The sequence below is a fragment of the Carcharodon carcharias genome (genome assembly GCF_017639515.1).
Source record: "Carcharodon carcharias isolate sCarCar2 chromosome 37 unlocalized genomic scaffold, sCarCar2.pri SUPER_37_unloc_2, whole genome shotgun sequence".
NCBI lineage: Eukaryota > Metazoa > Chordata > Chondrichthyes > Lamniformes > Lamnidae > Carcharodon > Carcharodon carcharias.
Window position 1 is genome coordinate 131,805 of NW_024470767.1, and position 13,196 is coordinate 145,000.

The following is a 13,196-nucleotide window of genomic DNA, read 5'->3' on the forward strand; positions in this document are numbered from 1 at the left end:
TAGAGAGAAACTATTTCCTCTGCTGTGGGGTGGGTGGGGGGGTTGGAGTCCAGAACAAGGAGGTAGAACCTTAAAATGGGTGCCAGGCCATTCAGGGGTGATGTCAGGAGGCACTTCTTCACTCAAAGGGGAGTGGGAATCTGGAACTCTCTCCCTCAAAGGGCTGTTGAGGCTGGAGGTCAATTAAAAATGTAAAAACTGAGACTGATAGATTTTTGTTGGGTAAGGGGATTAAGGGTTACGGAACCAAGATGGGTAGATGGAGTTAAGATACAGATCAGACATGAGCTCAGTGAATGGATGGACAGACTGTAGGGGCTGGATGTCCATCCCCTGATCCTGTATGAGTCTCAGGAGTGAAAGAACTCACCCCACTATTGTCAGGCCTGGAGGAGGGGGCAATCCCAGGCTGAGGGGCCTGGAGGGAGGGGGCAATCCCAGGCTGAGGGGCCTGGAGGGAGGGGGCAATCCCAGGCTGAGGGGCCTGGAGGAGGGGGCAATCCCAGGCTGAGGGGCCTGGAGGGAGGGGGCAATCCCAGGCTGAGGGGCCTGGAGGGAGGGGGCAATTCCAGGCTGAGGGATCTGGAGGGAGGGGGCAATCCCAGGCTGAGGGATCTGGAGGGAGGGGGCAATCCTAGGCTGAGGGATCTGGAGGAGGGGGCAATCCCAGGCTGAGGGGCCTGGAGGAGGGGGCAATCCCAGGCTGAGGGATCTGGAGGGAGGGGGCAATCCCAGGCTGAGGGATCTGGAGGGAGGGGGCAATCCCAGGCTGAGGGATCTGGAGGAGGGGGCAATCCCAGGTTGAGGGGCCTGGAGGAGGGGGCAATCCCAGGCTGAGGGGCCTGGAGGAGGGGGCAATCCCAGGTTGAGGGGCCTGGAGGAGGGGGCAATCCCAGGCTGAGGGGCCTGGAGGAGGGGGCAATCCCAGGCTGAGGGGCCTGGAGGAGGGGGCAATCCCAGGCTGAAGGGCCTGGAGAACTGCAAGAGGGGACAGTCAGCCGAGACAACAGCCATGTGAGCTGGAGCAGCCTTTGGCCTAGAGCACAATCCAATCCAATCAATCCAAGTGAATCATCTTTGCAAAGTGTGATGTTTGCCTTTAACGTTTATGCTTTTTTGAAAAATGATATTTAATTAAAAAGAAGTGTTTTATATATAAAAAAACTGACAGTAGGGTGTGCTAAGTGCTGCATGTATTGTCCTCTGGTGTAGAATAAGGAATAAAGGAACCTGTTTTTTTACACAGGAAGCTGGGGTTCAGAAGCAGATAGCCGTGTGTGTGTGTTCTTAATTGCTAAGAAGTGACAAAATACTTCAAATGGTGACATGGATGGGAGCAGCGTTATTCGGGACTTTAGAGGCTTTTGACCCAGTGGCTTATGCACCTGAGCAAGTGGAACAGTTTTTCTCTGGGAATGAGATTGAAGAGGAAAAGCAGGCCTCAGTGTTTCTGACAGTCATTGGAATGAAAAACTTCAATTTACTGAGCAATCTCATTGCTCCTGACAAGCCAGCAGACAAAAGCTTTAAAGAGCTTGTGGAGGTTCTGAGAAAGCACTTCCATCCCAAAGCAGCAATGATTGCCGAGAGATTCAAGTTTCACTTAAGAGAACAGCATGAGAGTGAGTCCGTTTCCCAGTTCCTGACCGAGTTGAGAAAATTAGTGGAACATTGTGACGTTAAAGGTTACCTGGAAGAAGCGCTGCGTGATCGCTTGGTTTGTGCACTAAGAAATGAAAGAATTTGGGCGTAGATCGTTAGCAGAGCTCGAGTTGATGCTGCAGAAAGCGTTCGAGGTGGCACAAATGGCAGAGAAACAAGCTGGAGATTTGAAAGGGCATTTTAACAATGCTGAAGTTAAAATAGTAAAGTCAGGGTATACTCGCTTTCAAACATGTTACCGCTTTAATGCAGAAGCCTGTAAGTGGAAAACCGCTGATTGTCACTATTGTGGAAAAATAGGACACATACAGCGTGCCTGTAGATCAAAGGCTGATCACAGTAAAGCAGTATGGCCAAGGAAATGGCATCACAAGGGGCACACAAACAAGTCACGCTTGAAAATAACCAGGCAGTTTAAAAAGATACATTACTTGGAAACAAAATACAAAAGTAATGCAAGTCCAGGCAAGACAGAAAGTGAAACTAACAGCGACATTGAGGAAGAGCAGTTGTATTGCATTCAGTCTGATCTGAAACTAGGTGAAGGACTAAATGTTGGCAATGCTTTAAACGGCTAAATGGTTGAAATGGAGGTTGACACTGGAGCATCTGTTTCTATTGTTTCAGAGAAGACATGGGAGAAAATTTCCAAGAAATGGCCTTTGGAGAAAATCCTGCTGCAGCTTGGCACCTACACTGGTGAGGTCTGTGAATATTCTTGGAAAAATGTCCATTCAAATAGCGAGGTTTCCACTTATCATTGTGAAAAGTGATCACCCATCGCTTCAGGGCAGGAACTGGCTAAAAGAAATTCGGCTGGACTGGAATAAAATAAATAAAGTCCATTGCAGCCCCATGTTGCATTCCTTGTCAGACAGGCATACTGATGTTTTCAGTGAAGGTCTTCATGTTATTAAAAACATTGTAGCTAAACTTGCAGTGAAGTCTGGAGCTTCTCCAAGGTTCTTCAAATCACGTTCAGTTCCCTACTCAATGTGACAGGAAATCGAGCAGGAACTAGAACAAACTGTAAACTTTCTGATAAGTGAGAAAGTTGATTATGCAAAGTGGCAGTTCCAATTAGTCCCAGTAGTGAAGGTTGACAGGTCTATCAGAATATAAAATCACCACGAATCCTTTCTTGGAACTGCATCAGTACCCTCTACCGAAAATTGAAGACCTGTTCACTGCTCTGAATGGAGGTGAATTATTTACAAAGCTAGACCTGTCCCAGGCATTTTTGCAAATACAGCTGAGTGAAGATTCCAGGAAGTTTACAACCATCAGCACACACAGAGGGGTCTATATCAATACAACGATGACCATTCGGAATCATGTCATCACCAGCCTTATTCCAGCAGGCCATGGATAAAATACTGCAGGGCCTCCCTGGTGTAATCAGCTTCCAGGCGACATGCTCATCACTGGGAAACACCTCCCAACTCATTTCCAGAACTTAGACAGGGTCCTGCATAGACTGGAAAAATACAGCATCCGCTGTAAGAAATCCAAATGCTCGTTCCTGAAGCCCTCAGTGGAGTACCTGGGACCTGTGATCGATGAAACTGGCCTCTCAGCCTCACCCAGAAAGGTGGAGGCAGTGGTGAATGCACCACAGCCCAAAAACGTTAAGGAGCTTCGTTGGTTTTTGGGACTTGTGAATTATTACAGCAAATTCATTTCCAGTTTGGCTACCAAGGCAGCGCCACTGAATAACCTGAAGAAAAATGCAAAACAGGACCAGTCACCAGCCTGTCAAGAACATTTCCAGGAACTCCAGCAAGAATTCACTTCTGACACAGTCCTGGCACATTCAATGAAAAGTTACCTGTCAGCCTGGCTTGTGATGCATCTGGATACGATGTCAGAGCTGTCATCTCCCACACATTTCCTGATGTTGGAGCTGGACACGGTGTCGGAGCTGGGCACGGTGTCGGAGCTGGGCACGGTGTCGGAGCTGGGCACGGTGTCGGAGCTGGACACGGTGTCGGAGCTGGGTACGGTGTCGGAGCTGGGTACGGTGTCGGAGCTGGGTACGGTGTCGGAGCTGTCATCTCCCACATGTTTCCTGATGGCAGTGAAAAGCCCATTGCATTCGCCTCACACACATTGTCCAAGGCAGAACAAAATTATGCCCAAATTGAGAAGGAAGCTCTTGGACTGATCTATGGAATCAACAAGTTCCACCAATATTTCTATGGGTGTAAATTCACATTAATTACAGACCACAAGTCATTGCTTTCAATGTGACCCTGATAGATATGTTACCTATTCAAGCGGATCAAATCCAACTTGAAAGGCAGAGGGATGCTGTGCTCTCCAAAGTTTACCTGTACGCACAGAACAGTTGGTGTGTACCTCAAGAAGTGACTACTGAGCTTGAACCTTACTACCTGTGTAGATTTGAGCTGACTCTGCAAGATGGCTGTTTGTTATGGGGAATCAGAGTTGTTATTCCTCCAAAACCCCAACACCAGTGTTAGAAGAATTTCACCTCGGTCACATGGGAATCGTCAAAACGAAAGCATCAGCTCGTCCACATGTATGGGGGCCACACCTGGATACAGACATCGAGGGCATGGTCAGCGATCGCCTCCCATGCCAAGAAATTAAGTCTTCTCCTGCACCTGCCCCATTACAGCCGTGGGCTTGGCCTGACCACCCACGGCGGAGACTTCATGTGGACTTTGCCGGACCACTTCTCGGACATACGTTCCTGAGTGTGCTGAATGCTCTCACAAAGTGGCCTCATGTTATTCCCATGAAGTTGACCACTTAAGCAAAGCCCATTGATGCTCTTTTAGATTGCTGGAGCAGATTGTGTCTGACAATGGCACACAGTTCACATCATGTGAATTCCAAACATTGCTGGAAAACAATGGGACCAAGCAGATTCCCACCCTTCCTCAAATGGTGAAGCGGAGCGCTTTGTCCAGACATTCAAAACAGCCAGAGTGAAGGGGAGGACACAGACAGATTGGAAGGTGAAGCTGAAGATATTTTTGATGATGTATTGTAACACTCCACATTCAACAACAGGCGCATCTCTTGCTGAGCTGATGTCTGGAAGACGACTGTGTACCGGAATGGATTTGCTGTGTCCGGGTTTGAAAGGAAAGATTGGTTCAAGGCAACTTGATCAGAAAAGGTCACATGACACAAGTAAACCAGCTGGATCAGGCTGTTAGGATCTGAAATTACTGTGGGACACCACAGTGGCTCCTGGGAAGAATCATCAAGCGTCGCCGACCACTGACCTATAATGTTGAATCTTCCTGTACAATCTGGAACAGACACACTGACCAGGTTAGAGAGGCAAAATCCAAGGAACCAAATTCCCAGGGATCTCCAGTCACAGTGGAAGATTTCTGGGAAACATCTGCACCAGTTGGTGAAACCTGACTTGATTCAACTGACAAACCTGTAGCTACAACTGTTGAACCTGAACAGAAACCAGTGGAACAGCAAAACCTCCCATTCCTAAGGAAACAAGCTGAGATACCTCAGCCAACACGCCTCTCTGCACCAAAGCGAATCTGCAAACCGCCTGACTGATTTGCTCCTAAAGGGGGAGGAGAAGTGATGTTTCTGTCTAATGTTTAAGCATTTTTATAAAAGGACATTTCAGTTAAAAAGAAGCGTTATATAAAAAACCTGACAGTAGGATGTACTAAATCCTGGATGTATTGCCCTCTGGTGTAGAATAAGGATTAAAATAACTTCCTGTTTTTTTACACAGGAAGCTTGGGTTTAGAAGAAGACAGCTGTGTGTGTCTGCGTGTGTGTGTCTGCGTGTGTGCGTGTGCGTGTGTGTGTCTGCGTGTGTGTGTCTGCGTGTGTGTGTCTGCGTGTGCGTGTCTGCGTGTGCGTGTCTGCGTGTGCGTGTCTGCGTGTGTGTGTCTGCTTGTGTGTGAGAGCCTGTGTGTGTGTGCCTGTGTGTGTGTGTCTGCGTGTGTGTGTCTGCGTGTGTGTGTCTGCGTGTGTGTCTGTGTGTCTGCGTGTGTGTGTCTGCGTGTGCGTGTCTGCGTGTGTGTGTCTGCTTGTGTGTGTCTGCTTGTGTGTGAGAGCCTGTGTGTGTGTCTGCGTGTGTGTCTGCGTGTGTGTGTCTGCGTGTGTGTCTGCGTGTGTATGTGAGCCTGTGTGTGTCTGCGTGTGTGTCTGCGTGTGTGTCTGCGTGTGTGTCTGCGTGTGTGTCTGCGTGTGTGTCTGCGTGTGTGTGTGTGTCTGCGTGTGTGTGTGTGTGTCTGCGTGTGTGTGTGTCTGCGTGTGTGTGTGTGTCTGCGTGTGTGTGTGTCTGCGTGTGTGTGTGTGTGTCTGCGTATGTGTGTGTCTGCGTGTGTATGTGAGCCTGTGTGTGTGTATTCGTAATTGTTAAGAAGTGACAACACTTCACAAAGAAACACAGACAAGGAATGAGGTAACACAGCCCACTGTGACTATGGTGGCAACATGAAAGTTTCCCCACAGTCCTGCAAATTTCTCCTTTTCGAGTATTTATCTAATTCCCCTTTGGAAAGTTCCTATTGAATCTGCTTCCACCGCCCTTTCAGGCAGCGCCTTCCAGATCACAACAACTCGCTGTGTAAAAAAAACATTCTCCTCATCTCCCCCTCTGGCTCTATTACCAATTCTCTTCAATCTGTGTCCCCTCTGGTTACCGACCCTCCTGCCACTGGAAACACTTTCTCCTCATTCACTCTATCCAAACCCTTCCTAATTTTGAACGCCTCGATTCAATCTCCCCCTTAACCTTCTCTGCTCTACGGAGAACAATCCCAGCTTCTCCCAGTCTCTCCACATGAACTGAGGTCCCCTCATCCCTGGGAACGTTCTAGTAAATCTCCCCCCGCACCCTCTCCGAGACCTTGACATCCTTCCTAAAGTGTGGGGCCCAGAATTGGACAGGATCCTCCCACTGGGGTCTAACCCGTGTTTGGAAAGGGTTTCACATCTCAGCCTTGCTTTTGTACTCTATTCCTTTATAAAGTCAAGGATCCCCTATGCCTGTTTAACAATTTTCTCAACCTGTGCTGCCACATTCAAAGATTAGTGTAAGTACATTCCCAGGTCTCTCCATTCCTTTACCCCGTTTATAATTAAACCATTGACTTTCTATTGTCTCTTCTCATTCTTCCCAACAAAAGTGACCATTTCACACGTCCTTTGGACACATGTATTGCCCTCTGACTCCCACTGCAATAGGGGCTCCATGTACCAATATCTCACGCCATTTAACACGTGCCAGTTCAGACAGTAAATATCAGTGTGACATTCGACTATTAGTTGCCTCGCAGCAGTGTTCAATCTGGCCCTGGGGAGGGGTAAGGGTAGGAGGCGATGGAAAGGGGGATAGAGGAGGTTCGGGGTAGCAGCAACAGCTGTTGGTCTGGGTGTAACTCCATTTAAGGGATGGCAGGGTGGTATGGGAAGCAGAAAAACAACTCCCACCATGGTTAACAAAAACCAGCAGGAAACGGCGCTGCTGTTGGAGAACGTACCTGGCCCTGCCAGTCCACGGCGCTCACCATGATCACTGACTCTGGTACAGTGGTGTCGGACACCAGGATCTGATTTAACTGATCATAAACCACTTTACGAGGAACCTGGAGGGAGAATTAAAAAACGACATCGACATCGAAATATCCGACAGGGGAAGAAATCTGCCCCGATCCCGGGATTCACCGCAACTCCTGCTCCTGTTACCTGGATACTGAGTTCTGGAGATCTCTCACTGTCAGAGCTGTTAGCCCTCTCACCCTGTGCCCGAGACACCTGTCTGTCCTTCAGTGGAGTCCTCCTGTGCTTTGGTGTATGGACAATGTCAGCCTTACTGAAATACAGAATAGCAGCACATCACCACTAGCCCAGTGAGAGTCAGTGTGTGTGGGAACCATACCCCAGTGAGAGTCAGTGTGTGTGGTACCTGTACCCCAGTGAGAGTCAGTGTGTGTGGGACCCGTACCCCAGTGAGAGTCAGTGTGTGTGGTACCTGTACCCCAGTGAGAGTCAATGTGTGTGGGACCCGTACCCCAGTGAGAGTCTGTGCGTGTGGGACCCGTAGCCCAGTGAGAGTCAGTGTGTGTGGGACCCGTACCCCAGAGAGTCAGTGTGTGTGGGAACCGTACCCGAGTGAGAGTCAGTGTGTGTGGGACCCGTACCCCAGAGAGTCAGTGTGTGTGGGAACCATACCCCAGTGAGAGTCAGTGTGTGTGGTACCTGTACCCCATTGAGAGTCAGTGTGTGTGGGACCCGTACCCCAGTGAGAGTCTGTGCGTGTGGGACCCGTAGCCCAGTGAGAGTCAGTGTGTGTGGGACCCGTACTCCAGAGAGTCAGTGTGTGTGGGAACCATACCCCAGTGAGAGTCAGTGTGTGTGGTACCTGTACCCCAGTGAGAGTCAGTGTGTGTGAGACCCGTACCCCAGTGAGAGTCAGTGTGTGTGGGACCCGTACCCCAGAGAGTCAGTGTGTGTGGGAACCATACCCCAGTGAGAGTCAGTGTGTGTGGTACCTGTACCCCAGTGAGAGTCAGTGTGTGTGAGACCCGTACCCCAGTGAGAGTCAGTGTGTGTGGGACCCGTACCCCAGAGAGTCAGTGTGTGTGAGACCCGTACCCCAGTGAGAGTCAGTGTGTGTGGGACCGTACCCCAGTGAGAGTCAGTGTGTGTGGGACCCATACCCCAGTGAGAGTCAGTGTGTGTGGGACCCGTACCCCAGTCAGAGTCAGTGTGTGTGGGACCCGTACCCCAGTCAGAGTCAGTGTGCGTGGGAGCCGTACCCCAGTGAGAGTCAGTGTGTGTGGGACCCGCACCCCAGTGAGCGTCAGTGTGTGTGGGACCCGTACCCCAGTGAGAGTCGGTGTGTGTGGGACCCGTACCCCCAGTGAGAGTCGGTGTGTGTGGGACCCCTACCCCAGTGAGAGTCAGTGTGTGTGGGACCCCTACCCCAGTGAGAGTCAGTGTGTGTGGGTCCTGTACCCCAGTGACAGTCAGTGTGTGTGGGACCCGTACCCCAGTGAGAGTCAGTGTGTGTGGGACCTGTACCCCAGTGAGAATCAATGTGTGTGTGGGACCCGTACCCCAGTGAGAGTCAGTGTGTGTATGGGACCCGTACCCCAGTGAGAGTCAGTGTGTGTGGGACCCGTACCCCAGTGAGAGTCAGTGTGTGTATGGGACCCGTACCCCAGTGAGAGTCAGTTTGTGTGGGACCCGTACCCCAGTGAGAGTCAGTGTGTGTGGGACCTGTACCGCAGTGAGTCAGTGTGTGAGGGACCCGTACCCCAGTGAGAGTCAGTGTGTGTGGGACCCGTACCCCAGTGAGAGTCACCTGGGAGATGCAAAGATCTGAGAGTCTGATTTGCCGCTTTTTGGAAGTGGTTTGGTTTTGTCGAGGATGGTTCCGGAAGTGTTGAGTTCACTGTGCAACTCTTGTTCAGTCAACTCCTGTTGGAACAATTCAACAAATCAGTACATATACTCAGCCATTGGGATCCAATTCTAAACCGCACAGGATAATGGTGAAATCTGAGTGAGGTACAGGACATGTAGAGAGTTAGGAAGGTAGACTGACAGTGCGGCGTTCCCTCAGCACTGACCCTCCGACAGTGCCGCACTCCCTCAGCACTGACCCTCCGACAGTGCGGCACTCCCTCAGCACTGACCCTCCGACAGTGCCGCACTCCGTCAGCACTGACCCTCCGACAGTGCGGCACTCCCTCAGCACTGACCCTCCGACAGTGCGGCGCTCCCTCAGCACTGACCCTCCGACAGTGCGGCGCTCCCTCAGCACTGACCCTCCGACAGTGCGGCGCTCCCTCAGCACTGACCCTCGGACAGTGCGACGCTCCCTCAGCACTGACCCTCCGACAGTGCGGCACTCCCTCAGCACTGACCCTCCAACAGTGCGGCACTCCCTCAGCACTGACTCTCTGACAGTGCGGCGCTCCCTCAGTACCTGCCCTCCAACAGTGCGACTCTCCCTCAGCACTGACCCTCTGACAGTGCGGTGCTCCCTCAGCACTGACCCTCTGACAGTGCGGCGCTCCCTCAGTACTGACCCTCTGACAGTGCAGTGCTCCCTCAGCACTGACCCTCCGACAGTGCGGCACTCCCTCAGTACCTGCCCTCCAACAGTGCGACTCTCCCTCAGCACTGACCCTCCGATAGTGCGGCGCTCCCTCAGTATTGACCCTCCGACAGTGCGGCACTCCCTCAGTACTGACCCTCCGACAGTGCGGCGCTCCCTCAGTATTGACCCTCTGACAGTGCGGCGCTCCCTCAGCACTGACCCACCGACAGTGCGGCGCTCCCTCAGCACTGACCGTTCCGACAGTGCGGCGCTCCCTCAGCACTGACCCTCTGACAGTGCGGCGCTCCCTCAGTACTGACCCTCCGACAGTGCGGCGCTCCCTCAGCACTGACCCTCCGACAGTGCGGCACTCCCTCAGCACTGACCCTCCGACAGTGCGGCGCTCCCTCAGCACTGACCCTCCGACAGTGCGGCGCTCCCTCAGCACTGACCCTCCGAAAGTGCGGCGCTCCCTCAGCACTGACCCTCCGACAGTGCGGCGCTCCCTCAGCACTGACCCTCCGACAGTGCGGCGCTCCCTCAGCACTGACCCTCCGACAGTGCGGCGCTCCCTCAGCACTGACCCTCCGACAGTGCGGCGCTCCCTCAGCACTGACCCTCCGACAGTGCGGCGCTCCCTCAGCACTGACCCTCCGACAGTGCGGCGCTCCCTCAGCACTGACCCTCCGACAGTGCGGCGCTCCCTCAGCACTGACCCTCCGACAGTGCGGCGCTCCCTCAGCACTGACCCTCCGACAGTGCGGCGCTCCCTCAGCACTGACCCTCCGACAGTGCGGCGCTCCCTCAGCACTGACCCTCCGACAGTGCGGCGCTCCCTCAGCACTGACCCTCCGACAGTGCGGCGCTCCCTCAGCACTGACCCTCCGACAGTGCGGCGCTCCCTCAGCACTGACCCTCCGACAGTGCGGCGCTCCCTCAGCACTGACCCTCCGACAGTGCGGCGCTCCCTCAGCACTGACCCTCCGACAGTGCGGCGCTCCCTCAGCACTGACCCTCCGACAGTGCGGCGCTCCCTCAGCACTGACCCTCCGACAGTGCGGCGCTCCCTCAGCACTGACCCTCCGACAGTGCGGCGCTCCCTCAGCACTGACCCTCCGACAGTGCGGCGCTCCCTCAGCACTGATCCTCCGACAGTGCGGCGCTCCCTCAGCACTGACCCTCCGACAGTGCGGCGCTCCCTCAGCACTGACCCTCCGACAGTGCGGCGCTCCCTCAGCACTGACCCTCCGACAGTGCGGCGCTCCCTCAGCACTGACCCTCCGACAGTGCGGCGCTCCCTCAGCACTGACCCTCCGACAGTGCGGCGCTCCCTCAGCACTGACCCTCCGACAGTGCGGCGCTCCCTCAGCACTGACCCTCCGACAGTGCGGCGCTCCCTCAGCACTGACCCTCCGACAGTGCGGCGCTCCCTCAGCACTGACCCTCCGACAGTGCGGCGCTCCCTCAGCACTGACCCTCCGACAGTGCGGCGCTCCCTCAGCACTGACCCTCCGACAGTGCGGCGCTCCCTCAGCACTGACCCTCCGACAGTGCGGCGCTCCCTCAGCACTGACCCTCCGACAGTGCGGCGCTCCCTCAGCACTGACCCTCCGACAGTGCGGCGCTCCCTCAGCACTGACCCTCCGACAGTGCGGCGCTCCCTCAGCACTGACCCTCCGACAGTGCGGCGCTCCCTCAGCACTGACCCTCCGACAGTGCGGCGCTCCCTCAGCACTGACCCTCCGACAGTGCGGCACTCCCTCAGCACTGACCCTCCGACAGTGCGGCGCTCCCTCAGCACTGACCCTCCGACAGTGCGGCACTCCCTCAGTACTGACCCTCCGACAGTGCAGCACTCCCTCAGTACTGACCCTCTGACAGTGCAGCGCTCCCTCAGCACTGACCCTCCGACAGTGCGGCGCTCACTCAGCACTGACCCTCCGACAGTGCGGTGATCCCTCAGCACTGACCCTCCAACAGTGGGGCACTCCCTCAGCACTGACCCTCCGACAGTGCGGCACTCCCTCAGCACTGACCCTCCGACAGTGCGGCTCTCCCTCAGCACTGACCCTCTGACAGTGCGGCGCTCCCTCGGCACTGACCCTCGGCAGTGCGGCGCTCCCTCGGCACTGACCCTCCGACAGTGCGGTGATCCCTCAGCACTGACCCTCCGACAGTGGGGCGCTCCCTCAGCACTGACCCCCTGACATGCAGGGTTCCCTTAGTACTGTGTTTGGCTTGGATTATGGGGCTCCAACCTCTGGAGTGTGTCTCAGTGCCACGAGGCTCTGACTCAGTAAAGCGGGTTGGACGCACTGAGACATGCTGACACCTCAAAAACAGAGCCTACCCGCCCAGAGCTGAGGGTTCTGATGCTGTATTTTACCGGAGTCTCGACCTCTGCCATCACCTCCTCCTGGAGTTTGGTGCGGGACGTTCGAAGTTTTTCAGACGGCAGCGCCTCCTGCTGGTAGGCACGGGAATGGGGAAAAGCAAAAAGTGGGAATATTAGAGCGTCTGTTTCCTGTGGCCATGTCTCCCCACCCTCCCCAATTCCTGATCCATCAGCTCAAACACCCCCAGCCCAAGGTGATGCCTGAATACCATTGACTGTGTCACTCACCGGGCTGCCTAACTCCTTATTGAGGCTGCCTTTACTGTTGAGGCTCCCGATCTCTGTTTGTGAGCTGGACTGAGACATCCCCTCGAAAAACGGCCTGAGGAAGAGAGAAAAAAAAAATGAGAAAGAGAGGGAGAGAGAGAGAGAGACTGTCAGGAAGAGAAATGGAGTGAGAGGGAAATTGCAAGAGAGAGAGAGAGAGAGACAGGGAGGGGAGACAGGGTGAGAATGTGTGCCAGAGTGAGAAGGAAAGTTATAGAGGAACAGGGGGAGCTGGAGATGGGAATTATGTACATTGTGACAGACAGCGCAAAAACAGACCATTCAGCCCAACCAGTCCATGCTGGTGTTTCTGATCCACTGGAAACTTCTCCCCCACCCCCCCTCCACCTCCCCCCATCACCATATCCTTCTATCCCTTTCTCCCTCATGTGTTTATCCAGCTTCCCCCTTAAATGTATCGATACTATTCACCTCGACCTCTCCCTGTGGGAGCGAGTCCCACATTCTCCCCACTCTCTGGGTGAAGGAGTTTCTCCTGAATTCCCCATCGGATTTATTAGTGACTGTCTTATATCGATGGCCCCTAGTTCTGGTCTCTCCCCCAACCCACAAGGGGAAACATCTTCTCTCTCTATCCACTCGATCAAAACCTATCAGAATTTTAAAGACCTTCATTAGGTCACCCCTCAGCCTATCAATCCTTCCCCGATATGTAAACCCATAGATTTCTGGAATGATACTTGTAAACCTCTCCAGTGCCTCTATATCCTTTTTATAATATGCTGACCAGAACTGTACAAAGCACTCAAAGTCTGGCCTAACCTAGGTTCTATACAGCTTAGCATA

At 53.6% G+C, this 13,196-nt stretch overlaps 1 protein-coding gene across 1 annotated transcript in view; it reads right to left on the reverse strand.

The window, feature by feature from the left end:
* Positions 1-13,196, reverse strand: part of LOC121274718 (phosphofurin acidic cluster sorting protein 1-like) — a gene marked incomplete at its 3' end in the record, with an annotated part of 94,618 nt that overhangs the window by 70,087 nt on the left and 11,335 nt on the right. Inside the window, exons 7-11 of the mRNA XM_041182049.1 lie at positions 12,351-12,444; positions 12,114-12,194; positions 8,987-9,102; positions 7,366-7,492; positions 7,161-7,265 (exon numbers count right to left, since the gene is read on the reverse strand). Coding sequence (XP_041037983.1) covers positions 7,161-7,265; positions 7,366-7,492; positions 8,987-9,102; positions 12,114-12,194; positions 12,351-12,444 — 523 coding nt within the window. The remainder of the gene's footprint in view (positions 1-7,160; positions 7,266-7,365; positions 7,493-8,986; positions 9,103-12,113; positions 12,195-12,350; positions 12,445-13,196) is intronic.